Genomic DNA, 27,349 nt, shown 5'->3' with positions numbered 1-27,349 from the left:
TCACATGTGGCCGGACGAACCTGTACAGGTGGGCTAGATAACCTTCAGAGGAGTCGGTAAGCTGAAACACTCTTGTCACGCCCAGGACTTTTTATTGCCTTGGAGCTGCACGTTTACTCCTTCTAGAGAAACGGTTATGGGGGAGAGCCCCCCATAAAGTCAGAGGTGTAGGTGAGAGCATAAAACAGACTCTGGTTTTGGGGTTAGATGCTCAGGAACAGGGGGTTTCTTGAGGCTTGATCACGCCTTTGCGTATGCCAAGCCTCCTTCCTCATGACCTTTGCCATGGGCGGAGTTCCTCACGCTGGCTCCCGGCAACTCATAACTCAAAAAGACTGCCTAATGAAAAAATGGGCATGAATGTGCATAGACGCTTCTGCACAGAAGATGTACAAATGGACAGTAAGCACATGAAAAGATGCTTAACGCCATCAGCCATCAGGGGATGAAAAGCAAAATCATGGTGAGAAACCACTTCCGACTTCCCTGCTGCTCCAGTGGTTACATCACCCTCACAACGCAGGGTACGCAGGTTCGATCCCTGATCTGGGAAGATGCCACGTGCCGTGCAGCAACTAAGTCCCTGCACCACAACGATGGGGCCCACACTCCAGAGTCCATGCTCGAAAACAAGCCCACAATAAGCTTGTGCCATGCAAAGGAGAGTAGCCCCCAAACCCACAGGCAGCAGTGAAGACCCAGCGCAGCCAAAAGAAAGAAACCACTTCACAGGCACTCAGGATGACTAATATCAAAAAGAAAGAGAAAGTTTTGTGCAGAACATGGAGAAATAGATCAGAGCCCTCACGCACTACTGGTGGGAAGGCAAAACGGTGCAGCCGCAGCAGAAGACAGGCTCGCGGCTCTTCCAGGGGAAACAGAGCCGCCGCTATGGCCCAGCAACTCCACGTCTGGGTACACACCCGAGAGAAAACGTGTGTCCACACAGAAACTCGTTACAGGGACGCTCGCAGCAGCAGCACTCACAACAGGCAGGCGCTCAGCAGCTGGCGCGTGGGCAAGGCGTGGTGCTGGTGTTCGGTCGCTCAGTTGTGGCCGACTCTGAGAGCCCGGGAACTGCAGCGCCCCAGGCTTCCCTGTCCCTCACTAGCTCCCCTAAAATGGAACGTTACTCAGTAGTGAGAACTGAAGCGCTGACATACGCTGCAACCTGAAGGAACCTTGAAAGACCTTAGGCTAAGTGAAAGAAGCCCGTCACAAAACACCAGCTCGTGCAGGATTCCTTGTGTGTGAAATGTCCAGGAAAGGGAAATGCAGACGCAGAAAGCACATTTGTGGTTGCCGAGGGCGGGAGGTGGGGGTGAGGCGGGAAGGAGAGTGAATTCGACAGCTGTGGGTTTGGGGGAGGAATAAAAACATCCCAAAACTGATACTGGTCGATGGCGGTGCAGTTCTGAATGTGCGAAGACCACTGAGTTGTAGATTTTAAATCATGTTATTTAGCCATGCCCCAATAAACCTGTTACCTAAAATAACACGTGTCCACAAGCGTACATCTTACATTTGTCTTTATTATCCATGTAGATGTATGCAGTATCAGTATATTTAAAAGTTTTACCTGCATAATATCACATCTTCCGGTATCATATTTTTTCAGTCACAACTGTTTCAGATTAACCCATTAATAAACCCTTGCTGGGAAGGACTGTAGGCAAAAGGAGAAGAGGGCGGCAGAGGATGAGATGGTTGGATGGCATCACTGACTCAGTGGACACGAATATGAGCAAGCTCGGGGAGACACTGAAGGACAGAGGAGCCTGGCGTGCTGCAGCCCATGGGATCGCAGAGTCGCACACGGCTTAGTGCCTCAACAACAACAAGATTGCAGGAATAAAAACTTAACTGTTCGATCCTGAACTATATCAAAGGAAAAGCTTCCCTTGATCCCATGTAGCCTGCCAGCTGCCCCATGCCCGCTTCAGAACCAGACTTCTCAGGTTTCTGTCAGCTTCCACTTCCTTCCACACACGCGCCTCTACTTACGCTGCGCTGACGCTGCTGGCCAAGGTCACTGTCAACCTCTGCGTTACCACCAATACCGAATTTCAGCCCGAGACGCACATGTATGCTTTCCCAACGTTTCTAAACTGGGCTGTTTCACGGTTGGTGGCGTCTGGTCGTTTTACGTGCTAGCATCTTTGTCCTGGGAGCGCAGAGACCAGCGATCCCTATAACGGGCGCCCCTGACACGTGAGGAGACGCAGCGCAGGGGGCAGGCCTGTCGTCTCCGTGTTCCTGCAGCCGTCTGGGCCCCAGCTGACCTCAGCCCCAGAGGTTCGTCTCTCTTCGTTTCCCCCACCGCCTGCGCACGCCTATGTGTCCTTCGCTGGTTCACACAAAGGACATGCGAGCTCCCTGCAGCCACCAGCCCTACAGGGACACTGTCGACCGACTGCAGATTGCGGCCAAACCTCCACTCCGCAGCCCAGATCACGCCTGCCCTTGAAGCCGCCGTCCTCCTGGGGGCTCATCTAAACCGAGCTTCCGCCTCTCCCCTGACCTCCGCCCCCCTCTCCAGCCAGAAGCCTGGTCGTCATCCACGAGTTTCCTTTTCTCCCAATACCACTGGCTCACACAAGACGCAAGATGCATCTCACATATGTCCGCTGTCCCCACCCGCCCTGCCCAGACTGCCAGCGTCTCTAGGCTGCAGCCCCAGCTCCCACTCAGCTCCCCTGCTTTGGGTGGGACAGTTCCTTGAAGCCAGACACCGCAAAACACGTGGGACCAGCTTAGCCTCTGCTAAGGACACTCAGGGTTGTGCACCAGGGCTCAAGGCCTTACCCGGCAGGTGTCACACTGGACCAGGATAAGCAGGTTGGTCTTCACCCCGGCTCCTGGCCAGCACTCAGAACACCCGTGCGATTGCCTAAGTGCTAAGAATGACTGACAGAGTCTTCTGTAGTACCTGGGTTTTGTCCCGGGCTCCAGAAACAGCTCTGGAGTAATTTAGGTGAAAAGAACATCTTCGGTTATTCTTAAGGAGCTCTTTTGACCACTCCTGAGTTTATGTTAAGGAGGGGAACTTTGGAGCCCTAAGGATAGGGCCCAGTTGCGAGGGGAACCAGCCAGGTGATCCGAGGGCTGGACATGCCCCAGCCCCTGACCTCCTGGGAGAGAGGCCAGCTATCCAGTCACCAGCGCCAAGGATCCAAGCACTACACACACAGACGGAATGAGGCCCCCATGAAAACCCGAACTGAAGGGGCTGAGAGGACTTCCAGGCTGGTGACAGGGACCCCCCCACACTGTGAGGGGCTGAGAGGACTTCCAGGCTGGTGACAGGGACCCCCACACACTGTGAGGGGCTGAGAGGACTTCCAGGCTGGTGACAGGGACCCCCACACCGGGAGGGGGCGTACCCCTCTTCCCACAGGGCTGCTGATGGTTGTGTGGGACTTCTCTGGTTGTTCCTCCATGTCCTGTGATACAGCCTTTGTGATAAACCAGTTCACGAGTGAATTTCCTCTGGGCTCAGGTGCTGCAGCACTTTACCACCCCCGGGGGGCCTGGGGACATCTGAGCTGCAGTCCAGCTGGGCCGAAGTGCAGGTGAGCTCGGGCCGCTGCTCAGGGCTGGCGTCGGAGCCATAACCACGAGGTCTGCAAGGACCCCTGTGTCAGTATCGGAGCCGACATCCCATCTGTGACCACGGGCGCCGGAGGATCGGTGGGAGTGGAAGACATACCCTCAGGTGGAGCACGCACGCGCCCCTGCGCATCTCTGCGTATGTGTGTACAGAGGGGCTTTCCTTCCGGCCGGCGAGCCTGGCCTGGGGCTCCCGCCTGTTTCGCTGCAGCCACACCCACCCGCCTTGAGGGTCCCCTCCTCCGCCCCTCACCTGGCCCTTTCTCCCGGCTCTTCCTCACTTCGCTGACCCACGTTTCCCCACCCTGTCCCGGCAGGGACCACATCCAACTCTCTCCCCAGGCCTGGCAGCGGCTCGCAAGGCTCTGGAGGATCGTGGGAGGTGCATCAGGCATCAGATGTCTGCAGGGCTTGCATCCAAGTCCTCGTCGTGGAAGGTTCCAGAAGGGAAATCTGGACACGGGGAAGGTCCAGCGCAAGGAGACGCTTGTGCTCTGTCCCAGGCAGGCATGGGAAGGCCCGCAGGAGCGCACCGCCCAGGGAAGCTGTCCAAGCACAGGGGTGCCGGGGCGAGCACCACCAGCCCCTCCGGGTGTACAAGCCTGTCCCAAGGTCCCTTGGTCCCATACAGACAGCAAGTTTTAACCAAACTCCCCAGAGAGACCCACACCCACAAAGCAACCCCCCCATCAGCCTGATCCACACCCGCAGGAAGCCAGAGGCAGAAGCAGAAGCAGAGAACCTCGGAGGGAAGCACAAGAAAGCCTGGGTTCTCCCATGAAAACTGGACAGACGCCAATATTCAGGTTTACTCGACTTTATTAAAAACTAAAACCATAGAAAGAAGAACTGAATGTACAAAAGACAGCATGGGAAGACAACCAGGCAGAGCAGACCATCCCAGCAACCGGCAGGGGGTGGCCCGGCTCCAAGGACCCTCCCCCTCCACCCCATCCCGCCCCTATCGCCACAAGCTAAGGCTGTGGGGCTGTCAGAGGGCGCCAGGCTGTGCTGACCCACAGGCTGTCTCTACTCACCGGAGCCGAGACAAGCCGGTGGGACACAGTTCAGTCCCGGGACTGCAAGTCCGGAACTCAGGCCAAGAGGCCAACAACTCTGGTGAAACCCTTACGGCTTCGGTCCCCCAGCACAGCGGCCTCCTCCACTCCGGGTCCTGAGTACAAGCACTTCGAAGGAGGGGAGGCAAACCTCCTGCAGGGGGTGCAGCTGGTGGGAGGCGGGTGCTGAAAACGCAGCCCTGCGAGACGAGTCCCCAGACGGCAGAGCAGAAGAAACAGCTACCCAGGCGGACGCCGGCGGGGGAGCCCGCGCCATCTGGCTTTGGGCCCCGGGGCAGAGTGAAGCCCGGACGCTAGAACTGCTGCAGGATGACCTTGCGCTTCCGGTCGTGGGTGAACTTGTGCACCCGGAAGAGCTCGCTGTCGTAGAAGGCGGACAGGTTGTGGATGTTGATTTGCCGGGCCTGAGAGAGGGGACGTCGGATGAGCGCTGCAGACCGCGGGCTCCCGCCGGACAATCTGCCACTGGGCACGGAGCTCAGAAGCGCAGCCTGCCGACGCCCCTGAACTCAGACAAGCTGCGAGCTGGCCCAGCCGGGCTCCTTGGCAGGACGAGGGAGACGCGCGCGTTCCGACCACCCAGCCCCGCCACGCCCGTACCTTGTCCGCCAAGTCCTTCTCGGGAACCTCGATCGTGTCCTGCTGAGCCCCGAAGCGGTTACGCTGATAGGTCACCTGCTCGGCCACCAGCTGCTTCAGGATGAACAGCAGCAGCTCATTGTTGTCCCGGCGGAACGACAGGTAGCGGGCAAACGTCTGAGAGAACAGCAAGTAAGCCTCCAGCCAGGGCTCACGCCCCACCTCCCTGCTCTATGCCCCGCCCATGTAGCCCAGGCCCCGCCCCCATGCCCCGCCCACAAGGCACCGGCCCCACCTCCCGTGCTCCACCCACGCAGCTCAAGCCCTGCACCCGCAGCCAGGCGCCCCTGCCTCCTGAGCTCCATGCCCCACCCACAGATGGCCGGGCCCACCTTCCGCATGCCACGCATGACGCTGAACTTCTGCGTGTCCACGAAGCTCTCGAGCATCACGCGGATGGCCATGTTCACGTCGTCCTCCATGACGTAGTCCCGCAGGTGCATGCGCGCATGGGCCTCGGCCATGCGAATCATGGACTCGATGTGCCGCACGGTGATGGGGATGCTGCCGGTGGCCTGGAGGGGGGGCCGCGTCAGGGTGCTGTGGGGCAGCCAGGCCAGGAGGAGCCACAGGGCGGGCACTGCCAAGGGCCCGGCTGACCACTCCGCAGCAGGGAGGCCGCCTGAGCCAGCTGCGCGCGCACTTCCACTCACACGAAGCGCGAAGGCTCACGCCCGCTACGCCCGCCAGCTCCTGGCATCTACAGTGCACACGCCTGGGGGCGGCTGTGCTTGTCTCTGTCCGACACCAGGGGCCCCACGGTGCCGTGACCATGGGTGGACAGACTGCTCCTGTGAAGCCTGCCCTATCCCTCTGCAAAGGCCCGCGCCAGTGACAACGGTCAGGGGGAGGCGAGGAAGATGGCTGTGGGACTCGGCGGGTGAGGGAGCAACCTGCCCTTAAATTCTCCCTCCACGAGGAGCGAACCAGAACCAGCCCCACACTGAGGCGCACGCATATGCACGTAAGTTCCGTCTATAAACAAACGGACTCACTGGAACAGACCCTGATGCTGGGAAAGAGCAAAGGCCGGAGAAGGGGACGACAGAGGATGAGACGGCTGGGTGGCATCACCGACTTGAAGGACATGTTTGGGCAAGCTCCGGGAGTTGGTGATGGACAGGGAGCCCTGGCGTGCTGCAGTCCACGGGGTCGCAGAGAGTCAGGCAGGCCTGAGCGACCGCACTGACTGGTGAACGGACTGGGAGGCCGCCTGAGCGCCACGCCGTTCGGGCCTCTGCCCTGCTCTGGGCCCACTAACCACGCGGACGGGGCTCGGGGGCAGGGCCCTCACCATGGACTCCTTCCTCAGGTCACTGTACATCTTGGCCACCTTGTCCTGGTCCATCTGGTTGAGCTTCGGGTGGACCTTCTCCTTGGCGTAGGTGATGTACTTCCTCAGCACCTCCTGGGGCAGGGGCTCCACGCCGTAGGTGTTGGGCATAGCAGGCTCCGGGGCGCCCCCTGGGCCCCCGTCCTCCTTGTTGCTGGGGTGGTGTCTGACGTGGCTGCCGACCACGAAACGGGCCAGCATCTCATCCTGAGATGGCAGAGGAGCAGGGTGAGTCCGGTGAGACCATAAACCCCCTACAACACCCTCCAACAATGCGTCCTCTGCTCACTGTGGACCCAAAACTCCAGGGCGGGGGGAGCGTGGACAGTGAGTGGGGCGCACCCCCAGAACGGCAGAGGAGACTGGGGGTGGGTGGGTTTAGCTACAGGGTGAAGAGAGGCAGAAGGGTGGGCTGGAGGCCCGAGGACCGGACCCCCACTGGGGTCAGCAGAGCCCCAGTCACGACACCTGGAATGCGCGTGAAGCCCAAGCGAGAGGTCACGAGGGAGTGCGAGAGGAGCGGGGGGAGACCTCGCGGGACGGCGGGCTCCGTTAGTGAGGAAGGAGAGGCCGAGCGGAGGCAGGACCCCCCCCCACCCCCGCCCCGTGTCCGCACAGACAGCTGCTTCTGACAGGGGAGCTGGGTGGCTCTGAGGGTGGAGGCCGGGAGACCAGCACCAAGGCTGCAGGGCGCACGCCAGAGGAGGGGCTGGGGTGGGGCTGGAGCAGCGAGAAGCAAGTGGACTCGGGAGGCAGTGGTGGAGCGTGGGCACACCGGGGGAGGGGGCGGCCAAGGACAGAAATCAAGGACCTCTGGACTCAGAACAAGCGTGGAGCCCACGACCGTCAAGCGGCCCTTCCGAGCCTGCCACCCCGGGACCCACTTGAGGCCCCCGAGCTCAGCACACAGCCCCAGGCCCCGGGCTGCGTACCTGCACGGGGTCCACCGTGTCCCTGACCACACACAGGACGTCAAAGCGGGAGATGATGGGCTCGGTGAGGTCCACGTTCTCCGAGAAGGTGAGTGAGGGGTCGTAGCGGCCGCCTGGGACACAGAGGCGGTTGGTCTCAGGGCTCCTGCTCCCAGAGGACCCTCTTCTTGACCAAACCCGCGTGGCCGCAGTGGTGGGAGGGGAGTCGACGGACACAGCGCCCGCCCTGGGCGTCCACATGGGTCCACGGCCCTCCAGCCACGTGCAGGCTGAGACCAGCGCCAGCCCTGCCCGACGGGACGTACCAGGCGCTCCTCCCGGCCCCCGGGCGCGCGGCTCCGCGAGGGTTGGGGCGTCTCCGGCCTTCCGCCCCTGCCCCCACACGCGGCGCGGGAGAGGGGCGCGCCTTCCGAGGCCGGGTCCCTCCCTCGGACGGGTGGCGGGGCCCGGGCCCCGGCGCGCCCCTACCTACGGGGTTGGCGGCGGCGATGACGGCGCAGCGGGCCTGCAGGGAGGCCACGATGCCGGCCTTGCACACGGAGATGCTCTGCTGTTCCATGGCCTCGTGGACGCTGGTCCTGTCCTGGTCGCTCATCTGCGCGGGGGCCAATGGGGCTCTTGACGCGCCCGCTCGCTCGGATGCAGCCCCGGGCTCCCCACCCAGGCCCGCGCACACCTCCGCGGCCCAGGGCCCCACCTTGTCAAACTCGTCAATGAGGCACACTCCTCGGTCAGCCAGCACCAGGGCGCCAGCCTCCAGGGTCCACTCCCGGCTGACCGGGTGGCGCTGAACATATGCGGTGAGGCCCACGGCCGAGGCACCCTGGCCGGTGGTGAAGATGGCCCGGCTGGACACCTTCTCCACGTACTTGAGGAACTGCGACTTGGCTGTGCCGGGGTCCCCACACAGCAGCACGTTGATGTCGCCGCGCACCTTGTGCTTGCCGCCTGCAGAGGGGTGACGGGCTCAGGATGACCCCCCAGCCCAGCACCACCGACATGAGCTTCTTCCGGGAGAGAGGTGGGACGCCCAGGACGCCTTTCCCCTGTGAGCACAGAACCCAGAGGAGCGGGGGCCCCGGGATGGGGGGTGGACGCCAAGATGCTCTTCGTGACGTGAACCTCAGAGGCCGTGCGTGAGCTCTCGCGCCAGGAGGACAGCTGGACGCAGCCCGGGCGGACCAGGACACGGTCACTCGGGAGGAGGAGCCCACGCTGGGTGCGCCCACGGGGGGCGAGGCCGGACAGCCCCTCACAGGCAGGCAGCAGTGCGCGTGTGGGGAGCAACACGCTCCAGATGCCATGCTGCTTTACGTGTCAGCCCACGCGCAGCGGGCCTGCAGGGAGGTGACGATGCCGGCCTTGGAGACGGAGACGCTCTGATGAGGTCCACACGAATTACCGCACGGGTCTGCCCCCGCACCGCCTCACCCCTGACCCGTGACCTACAGGAGGGCCCAAGCCGAGCAGGCGGCCCACAGGGCCTCGAGGGTCGAGAAGGGGAGGGGACAGACACACGCTCGCATCTCCCCACGGGATGGCCCGCCCCTGCTCACCAGGGTTCTTGGGCTCCCCTCCGAACAGGGCCAGTGCCAGGCCTCGCTTGATGTCCTCGTGCCCGTAGATGGAAGGAGCGATGCTGGCAAAGATCTGGGGGTGAGGGGAGATGGGAACAGTCAGCCGTGTGCTCCAGCCCCGCACAAGTGTCCCCGTCCGCCGACTCGGGGCCTCCTTCCGAGTCACAGAACTGGAGGGCTTCCCTGGGAGGAGTGTGTGTGTGTGTTTAACAGGGAGAAAGGCTCTCTCAAAATCCATGCGAGCCTGAAGATACAACGAGAGATGTCAGAGACGTCTTCTGATAGAAATGACCGCCTCCGTCCTCGGCCTCCCGCCCCACCCCGTGAGGGGGCCCTGCAGACCCACCACTTCCACAAACCCAATGCAGCTCAGACCAGGTGGCTGGACCAGCATCCATCTCGGGAAGGGGGCCCTCGAGTGCCCTGAAGGGGGACGCTGGGATCTGACCCCTGGACCAGGGCATGGGCGGGCGGTCCGTCCCGTGCACGGGTGACCTGCACACCCTCCTGGGAACGGGCCCAGCCCTGCCGACTGCCTCCCGCCTGGCTGCACGTGGTCCGTCTGGAGGCGACGCCTGTTTTCACAGCATGGGCCCTTCTGCTAGTCCTTTCCTCGCCCCTAAAACCTACTGCAAGACCCGGCCTGAGCAGCGGCAGGCCTGTGTGCAGCGGGGACAGTGTCCAGGGCCGTGCCCTGGGGGCCTGTCTCTCTCCCTGGGGCCACCCCCACCGAGAGGAGAACCACACTTCCGGCGGGTGCGCTGGGGGCAGCGCTGACGCACAGTCCGGGGCAGGAAGCGTGCAGAAACACGCAGGACAGCAAGGATGCACCCAGATCTGCCCGTGGGCGCCGGCCGGGAGCCGACGTGAATGAGGTCACTGGCAAGGCATGGACACAGGGCGCCAAGGGGCGCTGACCGAGGAGCCAAACCCCAGCGACGTCGGGCCCACGTCTGCGCTGACCCTGAAGCTCGGGTTGGGGGGAACACTCTTTATACCCTGAAAACTGGTGAATCAAGGGAAATGAGCACCATCTTGCTTTTCCTCCAGGAGCCCCCGGGGCAGTTAGGTAGTTGACGAAGAAAAGCTTCTCTGGGCCCAGGACGTCTGGCAGGGAAGGGGCAGAGCCGAGCCAGAGGCCGGGCCTCCCACAGCCCCTGTGAAGGACCCACACAGCGAAAGCGTGTCTGGGCTGCACACGGCAGAGACAAGTGGGCTCTGCCTGCCCCTGGGGGTCCACCTCAGACCCCACCCAAGAAAAACCCGCCCCGTCTGACCAAGCCTCCGAACGATTTACGGAAGCAGGCGACAGGAACGTGCTCGTGCAGGACAAGTGTGGCAGCGTTCGGGCTGCAGAAGGCTTGGAGGACAAACGACCTGGGCCTCCCACAGAAAAACTGCAGCGAAAGACGGGCTGGAGGGGACACCTCAGGGCAGGAGACGGCCAACCGTCCCCACACACGGACCGACCGCGCCTGGACGCCGACTGCAGGAAGCTCTTCGGAGAAGGAAGACCACCAGGGAACCGTGGGGGCCCTCGAGTGTCGACACTCAGGACCAACTACACGATTTCGGTGTGAGGCGGCGGCAGGCCCGGGCTCAGGGAAGACAGCCTCTTGCAGACTCACTGACCTAGGTGCCGGTGCCACCCCAGGTCTGAATCGGTGGCACCAGGAGGCACCCCACAGAGCAGACCAGCCCCGACCTCAAGGAGCAGACATGCCAGCAAAGGCCCCGGGGGGTCCTCACACCACCACACCCGACTCAAAACCTGAGCCGTGTCCCCACAGACACTCCCACACAGGGGAGCCCCACAGAGGAAGCAGAGGGTGGCCCCTGGGAGCAGGGCTGGAAGCTGGCCAGCCAAGCAAGACCCCCACCCCGCCCCGTGTGAGCCCCGTGATGTGAGCACCTCACGCAATCCCCGACATCACGAGTAACACAACACAGCCCACCCTCTGCAAATCGCTCACTCCCAAGCACTCAGTGAGCCTCCTACTAAGGCCCCATCTCTGTCGGGAGACAGTCACCGTGGGCTGCTCGTCCGCCCACACGTCCTGGGGGTCAGGACTGCCAGCCAAGACCCTCCGCCCAGACCGCGGCCGGCACTGTGTGGGCACCAGGCACGCGGCAGGATGAGGTGACGTCCCCCGCGGGACTGAGGGCAGCAGCTGGCTTCCCGCTGCCGTGCCTGCAGACTCCCTGGGGCCTCGCTGTGGCCCAAGGGCCGGAAATGACGGTGTTTTCAGCGCCTGGTGAGACAGACATCATCAAGCCCAGACCTGAGGGGGAGACATTCGCTTCCCCGGGGTTAGTCCACTTACCCTCTTGACCTCCGTGTCACGGGAGGAATGAGCCGCCCGCTGCTGAGCACAGGGCGGGACAACCCCAAACTCCTCTGCTCCCGCCGAACCCTGCGGGCCCTGCCTGCCACCCACCACACGGAGGCGCCCCTGCCGTCTGAGCTCATCCTCCCGCCCCACGAGCACGGTCTCCTGCCCCGTCCGCCTGCTGGACAGAGAGGTGGCGGCTGCAGCCACCCCATGTGCCCACGGACTCACCTTTCAGATGGCCCCAGGGCTGGGCACGACCCCGCCCCAGCCCCACAGTCGGGCTGCTCACCCCACCACATGAAGCACAACGCTGGAACTCAAGCCCGAGTCCAGCTCCCGGCTCTGCACCCCCATCCATCTCCAGGGTCTCCGCATCAGGCAGGAGCCCCATCTCTCAGAAGCCTCGCCCAACAGAGGCCGAGCTCACAAAACCCAACACGGCCAGACGGGGGGCCGGGTGGGCGGTGGGACTCGGGTGGGAGGAACCAACCACGGCAGCAGACGGCGAGACGGGGTAGAGCCAGCTCAGGGCAGCAGCCACAGAGCACGCCAGCAGTACGGAGCGCCTGGCTCGGACTGTCCAAACCTGGGCGCCCACATTTCTAGGGGAAGTCTAATTCTAAGGAATCACTCATGCAAGCGTTAAAGACAGAGAAAACCACGCGCCAAAGCCCGCCGGCACACAGGGCGTGCTGACCCCACCGTCGCCGGGTCTGCAGACTCCGGCCCGAGCGGGTCAAAGAGCCTAACTGCTTCTGGACCTGCCTGTAATCCTTTCAACGCGCCTCTAGAATCGCAGAGGCGTTCCCAGTGGCTGGCGAGAACGCCCACCCTAACGGCAGACTCGACACGAGGCCACTGCTGGCCAACCCCCCACGGGGCTCAGACGGGCGGGTGTGGAGGGGTCGCCTCGTCCACCCGAGGCCTTGATCTGAGCATCACGGGCAAGGAGCAGGCAGGGCTGAGGGCCCCCCTAGACTCTTCCCGGAAATGTCAGAGACCAGCCCGGACAGACGGACGCAGAAGGGAGCAGCTTCCTGGGCTCGGCGGCGACGGGCACCCTCGGCGCCACCCTGTTCAGAATCCAGCTGCCTCGCTCTGCAGACCAGCAGAGCAGGTGAGGGGCGGGAGGCCACGGCACAGGCAGGGCAGGGGGCTGGGAGGGCCGCAGACCCCCACGTGGAACCCCCACTGCCCACAAACAGGTGCACGCGCAGGCAAGCTGACGTGTGCCCGGGACACGGAGTCCCCACCCTTGGAAACCGGCCCAAACGCTCATCGGGAGTCTGAACGCGTCTGTCACGCCAGCCCTGGTTTTCTTCAGGGAGGCAAGAGGGGCCGAGGTGTTACCGGGACCCAGGAAAGGAGGAGCCCCCGCGAGGGCGATGACCAGGTCCAACCCCCTGCTGGAGGCCTGGGCGCAGCCCCGGAGCGCCCCCCGACCCAGAGCGCTGGCAGACCCGTGAGTCCTGTCCCCCCGGGGGGGGGCCAATCTCGGCGGATGGGTAACCGCGCCAGTGGGGTGCAGGGCCCTGTGCTGCAGGCAGAGAGCAGCCCGGGAGACAGCAGGCAGTGCGGCGACAGGTGGACAGCAAGTGGCAGGCGAGGGGAGGCGAGGGGGACCTGAGGGGCCAAGCACAGACCCGGCAGGACTCAAGGACAGGAACCATGCGCCCTGCGACCAAGACTGTCGCAAGCGTGCTCACGCGCGGACCCTCAGGGGCTGATGTGTGCCCGGGACACGGAGTCCCCACCCTTGGAAACCTCTCTGGATTTCCCAGAGAGGACTTCCTTTGGGTTCCAAAGAGTCAGACGTGACTGAGCACACACACAGTGTTCCCGTTACGTCAAGGACAGTGACAGAAAGCAGAGAACAGAGTCCTTCCCTTCCTCTCATCTTGATATAGTTACCGCTCCTCAGCCCGGCACTGCTTAGAAACCACTTATATCTTCATGTCCAGACAGTAAACCCCGTCTCTCCAGCCTCCGCAAACACGCCTGCCGTTCAAGGGCAAATGACAGCCCGCACTGGGGAGCGCTCTTCCAGGAGGCAGATCGCGGGGAGGCGGGTGACACCGGGGATGACCCCCCGCCGAGTTCCTCCTGCTCCCACGTTTCCGGTCCAGCCCGAGCACTCCCCCGTCCTCCGGACGCAACACGGGCTCCGAGAGGCCTCCTGGTGCTCTTCCCTGAGAGCACAGCCCGCGTCGAGGCACACAGACTCAGCGGACACGGGAATCAAAACGAGGGCCGAGCTTCCAAGGCCCGGAACCAAGACAGAGGCTTGCGGTGGCTGGGGTGCGACCCTAGGTACCCAGGCTCTGTGGCAGCGGCCCCCTCCCCAACCTTCCACCTGCCTTCTCCCCGATCTGCTGGTCCTTGGAGAGGCTGGTGATCATCTTCACGTCCTCGTCGGTCAGCTCGCCCACGGCCACCTTGTTGTCCTTCTTGGCCACGTGGTTGGCAAGGATGACGGTGGCAAAGACCGGGAAGCCGTTGGCGGTGTTGAGAGCCCCATCGTAGTTGTTGTGGTAGATGCCGGTCAGCTCCTGGGGGGGGGCCGAGAGGTCAGGGGGCCCGACCTGGGGCGGGCCCCACCTTGCCTCTCCCCAGGGCCCCTGGTCCGAGAGAGCCGAACTCAGCAGAAGTGTGGCACCCGGCCGCTGCACCCCAACAGAAGCTCGGCCCAGCCACAGTGCCCACCCCAGCTCCCTCGGCCCTGGGCACTCACAATCTCGTCCCCCGGCTTGCAGCTGTCCACCAGGTCCGCGAGGAGGATGGCGTCCTTGGAGCGGGGCAGCCGGCCCGCTGCCACTTTGCCGGGGCTCTCCTGGATTCGGATGCGCTGGTAGTTCCGGTAGACGGTCTGCAGAGGACAGACTCGGTCTCGGGGGCCGTCCTGCCCGGCGGCAGAGGCCGGGGTCTGAGCACCGGCTCGTCACCTGACTGGGCCGCGGCCCCGGGCAGGGAGTGCAGCTTGTTATCCTCACTGGTGACGAGGAGACGCAGGCCGAGAGAGGGCAGGGAACCACGGGCACTGGCACCCCACCCCACCTCTGCTCCGGCCGCCTCCCTCCGCAGACGCGTAGCCGGCTCCGGGCCCTGCAGCTCATCCCGCGTGTGTGGCTATGGGAACCGGGCTGCTCTGTGACCTGAGCTGAGTGACGCCGGCGGACGAGGCTCCCTGTGCCACCCCGTGGGGTGGGGCGTGAACACTGCAGGTGAGGCCACACAGGGGAAGTCAGGTCACGGGAAAAGCATCAAACCAGCACCCAGGAAGCGAGTTACACCAGAGGTGGGCCTGCTCTCAAATCACGGGGCAGCACAGTGCGTACAGACTAACAGCCTCGTTTCCCTACCATCCAGAAGAGCTACGTGACGGTGGCTAAATGCACACGGTCCGGGTCAAAAGGCCTGAGTTCCAACCCTCTGGGCCACCTCCTAGCCGGACAGCCTGCTGTTACTTTATTGGCCAGATGGGACCCAGGACAGCACCTGCCCCCACGCGGTGCTGAAGACCCACTAACCCAGGCCCGCCCTGGGCACCGAGCACGCCCTCCGCGATCTCCACTGTGAGGACCACTCCCCACGAGTTCCTGTCCCCGCACGCAGAGCCCATGCCTGTGCTCCTGGGCAGGAGGCGTCCAGAGCAACGTGTGTGGCAGGGTAACCGTAAGTGGAGGGGACCAGCGAGACGGGGGCAGGGGTGGGGGCCTCTGGGCAAAGGCAGGGGCTCACCTGGAGCCCCGCCCTGCAGCCACCCTCCCCAAGTCAAGGCGCACCTGACTTTGAACAGGTCAGACTCTGGCAGTGGGCTGCCAGGCACTCCCTGGCAAGGCAGCTCCAACCTGGGCGCTTCTCAGATTTGTGGAGCAGTGAGGGGTCAGCCTGACACTCACAGCAGCAGACGGTGGAGAGATGTGCACCCCACACAGGGGTCGTGATGGCCCCCCCAACATGGACAAAGCTGAGCATTACGCGTCTAGGCGCTTAAGGCCCAGAGCCTTCAAGTAGGGCCTCCCGCAGACGGCACAGCAGAGTCTCCCTACAGGGCAATCGTGACTTTGCGAGAGGCCAGACGGGTCCCAGGGAGTCAGGACAAGCCCGCCACTTGCTGTGGGCAGGGCTCTGGGGAAGCAGGGGCAGTTCTCCAGATCTTCCCATTTGCTAGACAGCAGTAAACGCTGATGTTTCAAACGGAAGCATCTGGACCACCTCGAGGTCTGGCTGGCACTCACCTCCTCCATGTTGACCTCAAAGGGGCCGGCTGACTGGCACTCGGGGCAGGAGCCCGGCTTCACCTCCTGGTTCTGGGACTGGCAGAAGGGCCCCAGCACGAAGCCGCACTTGTTGCAGTTGTACTTGACCACGCTGAGCTGGGGCAGGACGCCGGTGCAGCTGGTCACCACGCCGCTGGTGCGGATCAGCTGGTTCAGGTGCAGCTGCCTGCGGGGGCGGGGCGTCAGAGGGCCCGGCTTGCAGACCCGGCCTTGGGGGGAGGGGGGCACTCACCGGAGCGAGCGCAGCTCCTCCACCAGCGGCAGGTGGGAGATGCGCACGTGGATGCGGCTGGCGATGCGGTCGTACTTGGGGTACATGGCCAGCACCACCTCCAGGGCCGCCTCGTCGAAGATCTGCAGCAGCTCGGCGGGCGCCTCGGGCAGGAAGTAGGCCAGCACGTGCTCCCGGGCCGCCAGGTCCTCGTAGTTCACCACCAGGCTCTCGCGGTTCTCTGGGGGGCGGGGCGGGGCAGGCAGGCTGAGCAGGAGGGGCCCGCCCCACGTCCCCAGCGCGTCCGTCCGCAGGGCGCGCTCACCTTTGCACATGTCGGGCTCACCTTTGCACATGTCACTGATACGCTCTTTGAAGACGTTGTGCCCGCGGCCGTCCACGTGGGTGCGCAGGAAGTTCTTGAAGCGGTGGTGGATCTCCAGGCGCGGGCCGGCCATGCTCACCCACTCGCGCACGGAGTGGCCCTTGAGGTCCTCCAGGTTCTCCACGCTCTCGATCATGTCCTCCTCCTCGCCGTCCTCCGTGGCCCGCTCCACCTGCCGCCGCTTCCGGCTGGGGCGCTCCTCCTCCTCGTCGTCGCTGTCTGCGAGCCGGGAGGCGCTCAGGGCCGGCTCCGCGCCCCCCCTTCCCCCGCCCCGCCCCAGGCTCCCCGAAAACCCACCGTACAGGAGCCCGCGACGCATGCGGCCCAGGCCACGGCCCGCCTCCCGGTCGCGCTGCCGCATGACCCGCTCGGCCGCCTCCCTCTGACTGGCCGTCAGCTCCTCCACGTCCTCGTCGTCCAGGGCCAGCCCCTCAGCCTCATAGACATCCAGCTCCGGGATGGCGCGGTAGTCCCTGCAGGGCCCAGACAGGCGGTGTCAGCACCCAAACCGCCAACAAGAGCACCAGGATCTGGGCCCCCAAGGCTCCAGAGGCCCACGAGGGTCCTCAGGGACGCCCCCCCCCCCCCACACACACGGTGCCTGCAAAGACAGAGATGCTGAGGACACTGTGCCCGGGAAGACGTCCTGCAGAAGTCGGTCTGGGGACTGGCTGGAGGCGGGCACACCGCACGAGTGACCTGATGCCCCTGACCTCACCCTCGGTGCGGCAGACAGGAAAGCTCACTTCGTGTGCATCTTCCACACGAAAAGGGGAGCTCTGGGCACCCAAAGGGAAAGGAGTCAGAGGACCCACCAACCCCCTCTCCGGAAGGGCCTCCAGAGCACCTACCCAGCTCCCCTAGGGCAGGAGCGCTCCCCTCCCGCAGGGCCTCTGGCAGCCCCACCTAGAACCCTGGACCCGGGAGGCCCACCCACACCAGCCCAAGTAGCCTATCCCAAACACACCCGCGGCTCCACCCTCCTAGCAGGGAGAGACCTTCCACCTGACCACCAGTTACTGGACGGAGCGATGTCCACCCTCAGAGCTAACGCTGCTGCCCTCCCTGGCATTCTGGGAGAGATACATGCCCTCCATCAGAAAGAGGAGGAATCCCAGCTCAAGGCTCAGGGGATTCCTGCCACCGGTCACTCAACAGGGCTGGGTGTCACAGTCGACCCAACAGCAGGGGCCCAGCTGGCTCCAACTCCACGCTGGCCCTCTGCAGTCCTCTTGATTCTTATTCCCTCAGGGGAGGTGGTGATGGGGGAACAGCCTTTCTTAACTTTCTTTTTTTTGTGCCATAAACTCTTGTCAAGCGACAGTCTCAAAACACATAATCCCGTAATGCTGATCCCAGAAACAAAACCCAGAGCCAGCTTCATTTCTGGGCCAACAGTTCCCGAATCTAAAGTGTCCTCCGGGAAAAGGTACCTGTCTGTCTGATGCTTGCTCCTTGGAAGGAAAGCTATGACAAACTTAGCACATGAAAAAGCAGAAACGTTACTTTGCTGACAAAGGTCCGTCTAGTCAAAGCTACGGTTTTTCCATTACTCCTGAACGGATATGAGAGTTGGACCATAAAGAAGGCTGAGCATCGAAGAACTGATGCTTTTGAACTGTGGTGTTGGAGAAGACTCTTGAGAGTCCCTTGGACTGCAAGGAGATCCAACCAGTCAATCCTAAAGGAAATCAACACTGAATATTCACTGAAAGGACTGATGTTGAAATTCCAATACTCTGGTCACCTGATGGAAAGAGCAGACTCATTAGAAAAGACCCTGATGCTGGGAAATATAGAAGGCAGGAGGAGAAGGGGACGACCGAGGATGAGATGGTTGGATGGCATCACCAACTCAACGGATATGAGTTTGAGCAAACTCCGGGAGATGGTGAAGAACAGGGAGGCCAGACGTGCTTCAGTCCATGGGGTCGAGAAGAGTCGGACGCGGCTGAGCGACTGGAGGATGGCAACAACAACTGACTTGTTAAGGATTTCACATTATGTGAGAGGCCATCAGTGAAATTCTAATTGGTCTGCATAAAAAAATTTGATAAATTCGATCTCAGCAAAATTTAAAATTAATTATGCATCTCAAACAAAACCATTTTTTAAAGCTTAAAAAGCCACAGGTTGAGGAGAAAGTAATTACAAATCACATACCTGATAAAAGCGTATCCAGAATAAGAGTTTTAAAGCTCTTACAACTCAGTAATAAGAAATCAAGCTAACCAATTAAACGACGGGCAAAGACCTGAAGACACATTTCCCAAAGATACACTGATGAGCAGATACTCAATGTCACTGATCATCGGAGAAAAGGAAACCAAGACCACAATAAGATACCGCATCGTGACTATTAAGCTGGCTATTAACAAAACCCAGAAAACATCGGGTGTTGGCGAGAATGTGCAAAAATCGACCAGCAGACGGCACTTGTGGGAAGGTCACCCTGCTTATTTAACTTCTATGCAGAGTACATCATGAGAAACGCTGGGCTGGAAGAAGCGCAAGCTGGAATCAAGATTGCTGGGAGAAATATCAATAACCTCAGATATGCAGATGACACCACCCTTATGGCAGAAAGTGAAGAGGAGCTAAAAAGCCTCTTGAGGAAAGTGAAAGAGGAGTGAAAAAGTTGGCTTAAAGCTCAACATTCAGAAAACGAAGATCATGGCATCCGGTCCCATCACTTCATGGGAAACAGATGGGGAAATAGTGGAAACAGTGTCAGACTTTATTTTTTGGGCTCCAAAATCACTGCAGATGGTGACTGCAGCCATGAAATTAAAAGACGCTTACTCCTTGGAAGAAAAGTTACGACCAACCTAGACAGCATATTCAAAAGCAGAGACATTACTTTGCCGACTAAGGTCCATCTAGTCAAGGCTATGGTTTTTCCTGTGGTCATGTATGGATGTGAGAGTTGGACTGTGAGGAAGGCTGAGCACCGAAGAATTGATGCGTTTGAACTGTGGTGTTGGAGAAGACTCTTGAGAGTCCCTTGGACTGCAAGAAGATCCAACCAGTCCATTCTGAAAGAGATCAACCCTGGGATTTCTTTGGAATGAATGATGCTAAAGCTGAAGCTCCAGTACTTTGGCCACCTCATGCGAAGAGTTGACTCACTGGAAAAGACTCTGATGCTGGGAGGGATTGGGGGCAGGAGGAGAAGGGGACGACCGAGGATGAGATGGCTGGATGGCATCATGGACTCGATGGACGTGAGTCTGAGTGAACTCTGGGAGTTGGTGATGGACAGAGAGGCCTGGCGTGCTGTGATTCATGGGGTCACAAAGAGTCGGACACGACTGAGCAACTGAACTGAACTGAAAACGATGCAACTGCTTTGGAAAACAGTTTGGCAGTTCCTCAAAAAATTAACATTAGAATTATCACACCACCCAACCATGCCATTCCTAGGACCTGGAATTCCATTTCAAGAGAATTTAAACACACATTCACATAAAAATCTCACAGCAGCACTATTCACAATTGCTAAAAACTTTCAAAGAACCCAAGTGTCTTCCAACCTATGAACGGGTAAACAAAATGCAGCCTGTCCATAAAACAGAGCATTTCTCAGCCAGGAAAAGGACTGACGTACTGACGTGTGATCCAACACGGACCGTGAAAACCACGGGACACCAAACATCCGTCACACACGGGACACGCGCACCACAGACCCTACGTGTAAGAGGTGCTCAGACAGCAGACCAAAGGAACAGGGGCGGGCTATGGGCTGCCCAGCAGTGGGGAGAGGGGATGGGTGAACTGGACCAGGTACAAGGGATCTTCCGGGGTGACGGAAAAGCGGGACTGTGCTGACGGCCGCACAGCTCAGGAAGTCTACTGAGAAGCACTGAACTGTGTTCTTGTAAGACGTAGCCTGTGTACTATAGAAACCATACCTTGAGAACACCGCGTTTTAAAAAGCTACAAAACACAAAACCTAACTGGACCCAACCGGTCCTCTAACCTCTATCAGAGCCCTGGCACTGGAAGGGCAGGGCAGCAGAGCGCGGTGGGCAGAGGCAGTGCAGTAAGGGAGGGGCGTCCTGCCCGCACAGCCCCGCACAGCCCGGGAGGAAGCTGCTCCGGGCCCATCTGCCAGGACTTGGCATCTGCGCCAACAGCACAAATGGTCCGCAGTGGCCCTCAAAGTCTGTGTGACGCTCCCGCAGGGCTCGCCTCGCTGACTGCGCGGTGGCATGAACACACAAAGGCTGGCACCCCCGAGTCAGAGCCACAGGGCCCCAAGGCAGAATGCCTGTGCGGCTCTGGGGGTTCAGACAATTCTGGGGCAAATGTACAGACCGGGTCCTGGCTGTGAACACGGGCAGACAGTAGTGGGGCCCAGCCTGGGGCACTCAGAGCTCTACTCCGCGGTCATAGCATGAAGCCTCCATGACCGTGAGTACATGTTTGCACATTTGTTACTGAGGGTGAACACGGGGTCTGGTATAGATGAGGCACAGTAGCTGTCTGCTGAACTGAATCCAAAGCTTGATTGATCAGACCCACCCCCACCCCCAGTTCGTCTGAAGCTGCAGAGAAACCCACCCCCACCCCCAGTTCGTCTGAAGCTGCAGAGAAACCCACCCCCACCCCCAGTTCGTCTGAAGCTGCAGAGAAACTTGGCTGCCTGCTTCTTGACCTCCCCAGTTGGGATCCCCGACGTGGCCCCAGATTAGAGACCCCCCTGGGTGCACATCTCATGGCGGGGGCAGGGGGGGGGGGGGTCTTCCCCGGGCCTTAGGTAGGGTCTGGTGTAAGGTAGACACAGCAAGTTACAAGTATGTACCCTGAGGCTCCACAGACCTGTCTCCGCCTGGAAGCTGGACCAAAATGTGTTCAAAGGCAAGGAGGCTCCGATGTATCTGGTTCTCCAGGACCCCAAACAAGGGAGGCCAGACACCGAAGGGATTCCCTGTGTGAACCGTGGAGCGCGGGGCCTGGAACTGCATACCTCTCCATGCCATCTCCAATAAGCTCCTCTCCGTCCTCCTCCTCCTCCAGGGGCCCCTCGGTGCCCAGCAGTCCCTCCGACTCATCCTCAAAGGGAGGAAGGTCCCGGCCAGGGCTGGAGGTCAGGGCATCCGTGCGCCGGGAGCTGCTCCGCCCGGGGCTGGAGGTGAGGGGCTCGCTGGCGCGCCGCCGCGGGCCCGGGCTGGACGCCACCGTGAAGGACTCGGAGGATTCCTGCGAGAGGGGACAGGCTTGGAGCGGGCGAGGGCCGACTGCGCTCCCCGGCACGTCGCCCCCGACTCGGGGCGTCGGCCTGTCCCCCCGCACCGCGGATCCCGCCGGCCTGCGCCTCTGCACCTGCTGCCGTCCCCTGGCCCGGCTTCCCGCCCGCTGCGGCCCCTGGGGGGAGCTCCCAGGGGAGGCGGGACGCGAGGGCCGCCGCCCCCGAAGGGGTCCGGCACTTGGGCCGGAGGCGCGACTGCTGACGAAGAGCAGCGGGGGGAGGCGGGCCCGAAGGCGCCGGCCGGGCCGAGGTGCCCGGGAGCCGCCGGGGTGGGGGACCGCAGGCCCGGCAGGCCCGCCCGACCGGAGCGCCGAGTCGGGCCCGCGCCCCGCGCCCCGCGCCCCGCGCCCCGCGCCGCGCTCACCGCCATCTCCGCGCCGCGCTCCTCTCCCGCTCCGTCCGCCGCGACCAGCTTTCGCGCCAAAAGCGGCCCACGTGACCGCGCAAGCCCGGGAAGCGGCTGACGCGGCACGACGTCACGACGTCGGCGACCGCGTTCTTTCCGGCCGGCGCTTGAGGGGCGGGTCGAGGGCGTGGCCACGTGCGGCCCCGCCCAGGCCGCCCGAAGCCCGCCCAGCGCGCCCCGAGGCCCCGCCCAGCCCGTTCGAGGCCCCGCCCAGCCCGCGCTCGACGCTGCGGGGCCCCCTGAGACGCTGCAACCCGCGGAGGCAGTGAGGACCAACCTCCCGTGCCAGCTGCGCGACTTGGTCACCCTGGGGCCATTTGACAGACGAGGCAACGGAGGCTCAGGGCTCTGTCTTACTGTGTTATGTCAACTGTTCCGAAAGTTCAGGCTGAACGCTTCAAGCGCCGAAAAGGCAAGGGCGCTAGGAGAGACGAGGTTGGGGTGCCCTCTGGAGGCAGACGAGATGCAAGGGGGAGTTCCAAGTAGCAAGAGCCTCCCGCGCAGAGAAGTGGAGAGCGGGGCGCCCTGGCATCTGCGAGCACTTCCCTAGCTCCTGGTAGACAGACCTCTTGTGATGTCCTGGAAGGGACAAGACGACGACGTTGGAGACTCCAGCTCACGAAAGGCAACCAAATCTTTCTAGAGAACTGGAGCTCCCTGGGTTTTAGGAGAATCCTTTAGGCTGCCAGGGATGCACGAGGATGGAGGCAAGTTAAAAAAGTTACAGTCAGTTCCGAATCTGCGGACTCAACCAACTGAGCGGTTAGAAAAAAAAAAAAAGACAATTCCAAAAATCAGCTTGGTTTTGATGTATGCCACTCAACTGTTTATATGGTTTTTACAGTGTATTTATACCTATTTGCATATAATTTGCATTGTATTAGATATTGCTCAGTTCAGTTCAGTCGCTCAGTCGTGTCCAGCTCTTTACAACCCCATGGACAGAGCCTCTTGATGAAAGTGAAACAGAGTGAAAAAGCTGGCTTAAAACTCAACATTCAAAAGACGAAGATCATGGCATCCGATCCCATCACTGCATGGCAAATAGACAGGGAAACAATGGAAACAGTGACAGACTTTATTTTGGGGGGCTCCAAAATCACTGCAGATGGTAACTGCAGCCATGAAATTAAATGACGATTGCTCCTTGGAAGAAAAGCTATAACGAACCTAGACAGCATATTAAAAAGACATTACTTTGCTGACAGAGGTTTGTCTAGTCAAAGCTATGGTTTTTCCAATAATCATGTACGGATGTGAGAATTGGACCGCAAAGAAAACTGAGCGCTATAGAATTGATGCTTTTGCACTGTGTTGTGGGAGAAGCTCTTGAGAGTCCCTTGGACTGCAAGGAGATCCAACCAGTCCATCCAAAAGGAAATCAGTCCTGAATATTCATTGGAAGGACTGATGCGGAAGTTGAAGCCCCAACACTTCGGCCACCTGATGCAAACAGCAAACTCATTAGAAAAGACCCTGAAGAAAAGACCCTGGGAAAGACAGAAGGCAGGAGAAGAAGGGGACGACAGAGGATGAGACGATTGGACGGCGTCCCTGACTCAGTGGACATGAGTTTGAGCAAACTCCAGGAGATGACGAAGGACAGGGAGGCCTGGCCTGCTGCAGTCCATGGGGCTGCAAAGAGTCGGACACGACTGAGGGACTGAACAGGAACAGCAAGGTACTGTGAATAATCTTGAGGCTACAGTGAACAGAAGGGTGTACGCTGGTTATATGCAGGCGAGATGTACAGATACCATGCCATTTTATATGAGTAACTGAGCACCCTTGAAGTTTGTTGTCTGCGGGGAGCCCAAAACCAACGCCCGAGGACATAGAGGGACGAATATGCGGTCATTCTGCCTCCAGGCAGAGGCAGCCTGGATGAGGGCAGGGGAGCAGGGTGGGGCTGGAGCCCTGCTCTCTTCTGTGGTGAGCAAGCATCTCAGGAGGGGACCCTGGTAGGGGCAGGAGTGATCCCTGGAAGTGCAGATATCCAAGAGGCCTTCAGGAGGTAGAGTTTATTGGTCTTGAGGATCCGTTCAGTTCATCTCAGTTCAGTCGCTCAGTCACGTCCGACTCTTCACGACCCTATGGACCGTAGCACACCAGGCCTCCCTGTCCATCACCAACTCCCAGAGTTTACTCAGACTCATGTCCGTGGAGTCAGTGGAGGATAGCAAAAGGGAGGACCAGGGTGGAGTTGGAACATCCCGTGGAGGAGAGCATGGCTACCCACTCCAGTATTCTTGCCTGGGGAGTTTCATGAACAGAGGAGCCTGGCGGGCCATAACTGAGCGGCTGACACCGTCACTTTCACCATGCAGTGGAAGTCTGGCTCAGGAGACGAGGTGGGGGGCAGCACTCCTCTGAGCCGGGGAACTCGAGGGGAAGCCAGGTAAGGAATCCAACAGCTCACAGCAGTCAGCGTGTTATCACCTCAGTGTCTGTGGGTCTGGGACTGGGCCGGGCTTGGCTGGGAGCCTCTGCTGCGCAGTCCCTCTGCTGAGCAGAACCAACCGTGTCCATTGTGCTCAGGGAGCCCAGTTCTGCAGGAGCTGCCCCTGTGGGCCATGCCTTGAGAGGCTCACCCTCCTGCAAGCCTGATGTAGGGCAAGCGAGACACCTGGGGGTCAGATCTGTGTTTATTAAGCCCCATTCGTGGAGGCTCGCCGCTGCCCTGCTCTGTCCTCTGTGCAGGGGGGCGCGGCACTAAGCAGGCGTGCCTCTGCCCCGAAGGGAGAGGGCGAGGAAAGCGCCCTAATTACTCCACAAATGAGATCCCACAGAAACCTCCAGGGGGCTCACAGCTCAGAGCACAAAACCCATCCCCGACCTCCACCCCGCAACTGTCCCATCTCAGACAACAAGGGTGGAGGGCAGGTCAGTGTACCCCACCTGCCCTCCTTCCTGGCATGGGGGTCAGACCCTTCCTGCCCCTGGAGGTCAGAAGTGGCCGGGGACTTGTGTTGGCACTTACAGGTGAGCGGGGGTGATGCAGGTAACCCCCGGGGCAGAAACTCTCGGAGCTGCCCATTCAGGGACACAGGCGCCTCCTGGAGCGCTGCTTCTAGGGGCTGCTGCAGAAATGGCACTTTGACTGGGGTCCAGGCTGGGAAGGGCAGATAAACTGAGTCCCAGATGGTCCCAGATGGTCACAAGCTGCTGGCCTCCTCACCTTCCCCTCGTTTCGAACAGGAGCTAGGCAAAGACCGGGGCCTGATCTCATTCCAGCCCAGATGTGGAAAAAGTGTGGTGTCACGGGTGTGTATCTTGGCGTTACTGTGATAAGTGGGTGCTTACGACGTGCACCAGGCCCTGAGTCAGGCTCCGGACACTCAGGGAATGTGATAAGCACGGCTCTATCACCACAACACGGACATTCTACTTAGGGGAGGCTGATGCTGAACCAGGAAGTGACTAAAAGAACACGACCCTGTTAGAGAGACTGCTGGAGTAAGCAGGTAAGGGCTTCTCAGGTGACTGAGTGGTAAAGATTCCACCTGCCAGTGCAGAGGTCGTGGGTTTGATGCCTGGGTCAGGAAGATCTCCTGGAGAAGAAAATGGCAACCCGCTCCAATATTCCTGTTGGGAAAACCCAATGGACACAGCATCCAGGCAGACTGCAGTCCACAGGGTCACAAGGAGTCGGACACAACTGAGCGACAGCCTACTTGCACGCAGGCACGCAGATAGGGCAGGCCCAGAATGAGACCTGGGCGTGGCTTTCGTGACATGAGAGAAGCCGTTTTGGTCTAAGTCATTGGGGATCTAAGACTGGCCACCGTCCTTGCCCTGGACCAGGTCTCAGTAATTAATGATGTTAAGGGGACACAAGGATGCAGAGACGAGCTGTCATCAGGCAACGGAAGTAACAATGCTGGACAAGACATCAGTTCTAAATATGCCCTGTTTTGTTTCAGTGGTAAAGACAAGCCTGAGGACTCGATCACCAGGCCAACTGGAACCTGAGGGATGGTCTCTGACCCATATGACCTCAATTAACTAAAGCTTGGATAGCCCAAGACCCTTCACGAATATGCATGTACCCTTCCCTTAAAATAGGGCTTCCCTGATAGCTCAGTTGGTAAAGAATCCGCCTGCAATGCCGGAGACCACGGTTCAATTCCTGGGTCAGGAAGATCCACTGGAGAAGGGATAGGCTGGAATGGGTGAATTTAACTCAGACAACCATCATATCTACTACTGTTGGCAAGAATCCCTTAGAAGAAATGGAGTAGCCCTCATAGTCAACAAAAGAGTCCGAAATGCAGTACTTGGGTGCACTCTCATAAATGACAGAATGGTCTCTGTTTGTTCCCAAGGGAAAACATTCAATATCATGGTAATCCAAGCCTATGTCCCAACCAGTAGTGCTGAAGAAGCTTAAGTTAAACAGTTCTATGAAGACCTACAAGACCTTCTAGAACTAATACCCAAAAAAGATGACCTTTTCACCATAGGGGACTGGAATGCAAAAGTAGGAAGTCAAGAGATACCTGGAGTAACAGGCAAATTTGGCTTTGGCGTCCAAAACGAAGCAGGGAAAAGGCTAATAGAGTTTTGCCAAGAGAACGCACTGGTCATAGCAAACACCCTCTTCCAATAACACAAGAGAAGACGCTACACATGGACATCACCAGATGGTCAACACCAAAATCAGACTGATTATATTCTTTGCAGCCAAAGATGGAGAAGCTCTATACAGTCAGCAAAAACAAGACCGGGAGCTGACTGTGGCTCACGTCATGAACTCCTTATTGCCAAATTCAGACTTGAATTGAAGAAAGTAGGGAAAACCACTAGGCCATTCGGGTATGACCTAAATCAAATCACTTACGATTATACAGTGGAAGTGACAAATAGATTCAAGGGATTAGATCTGATAGACAGAGTGCCTGAAGAAGAACTACGGATGGAGGTTCGTGACATTGTACAGGAGGCAGTGATCAAGAGCATCCCGAAGAAAAAGAAATGCAAGAAGGCAAAATGGTTGTCTGAGGAGGTCTTACAAACAGCTATGGAAAGAAGAGAGGCAGAAGGCAAAGGAGAAAAGGAAAGATACGCCTGCTTGAATGCAGAGTTCCAAAGATTATATATATCTTTGGATATATTCTTTGGACTATCCAAGGAGAGAGAAGAAAGTCTTCTTCAGTGATCATTTAAAGAAATAGAGGAAAACAATTGAGTGAGGAAGACTAGAGATCTCAAGAAAATTAGAGATACCAAGGGAACATTTCATGCAAAAATGGGCTCAATAAAGGACAGAAATGGTAGGGACCTAACGGAAGCAGAAGATATTAAGAAAAGGTGG

The 27,349-nt window shown here is 59.9% G+C and overlaps 1 protein-coding gene across 1 annotated transcript; it reads right to left on the bottom strand.

Moving 5' to 3' along the window:
* Positions 1-4,455: 4,455 nt before the first annotated feature.
* MCM2 (minichromosome maintenance complex component 2) lies at positions 4,456-22,038 on the bottom strand. Its single transcript, XM_052637810.1, has 16 exons — positions 21,994-22,038; positions 21,348-21,580; positions 16,676-16,851; positions 16,340-16,597; positions 16,015-16,234; positions 15,741-15,948; positions 14,234-14,368; positions 13,860-14,051; positions 9,149-9,242; positions 8,290-8,540; positions 8,061-8,187; positions 7,593-7,705; positions 6,622-6,867; positions 5,660-5,842; positions 5,289-5,444; positions 4,456-5,092 (listed from the first exon to the last, which is right to left on the bottom strand). Exons 1-16 carry the CDS (start codon positions 21,997-21,999, stop codon positions 4,982-4,984), a joined length of 2,709 nt encoding a protein of 902 aa, XP_052493770.1. The 5' UTR covers positions 22,000-22,038; the 3' UTR covers positions 4,456-4,981.
* Between the last annotated feature and the right edge of the window lie 5,311 nt (positions 22,039-27,349).

Source organism: Budorcas taxicolor, chromosome 1, assembly GCF_023091745.1.
Source record: "Budorcas taxicolor isolate Tak-1 chromosome 1, Takin1.1, whole genome shotgun sequence".
Classification (NCBI taxonomy): domain Eukaryota; kingdom Metazoa; phylum Chordata; class Mammalia; order Artiodactyla; family Bovidae; genus Budorcas; species Budorcas taxicolor.
The sequence above is the reverse complement of the archived record's forward strand: the minus strand, read 5'-3'. Positions and strand labels throughout refer to the sequence as shown.

Excerpts from the sequence above, each read along its gene's own strand:
- MCM2 (XM_052637810.1), bottom strand. Across the intron at positions 16,235-16,339 it reads TATCAGTGACATGTGCAAAG|AGAACCGCGAGAGCCTGGTG; the intron begins GTGAGCCCGACA and ends CCCGCCCCCCAG. Across the intron at positions 6,868-7,592 it reads ACACGGTGGACCCCGTGCAG|GATGAGATGCTGGCCCGTTT; the intron begins GTACGCAGCCCG and ends CTGCCATCTCAG.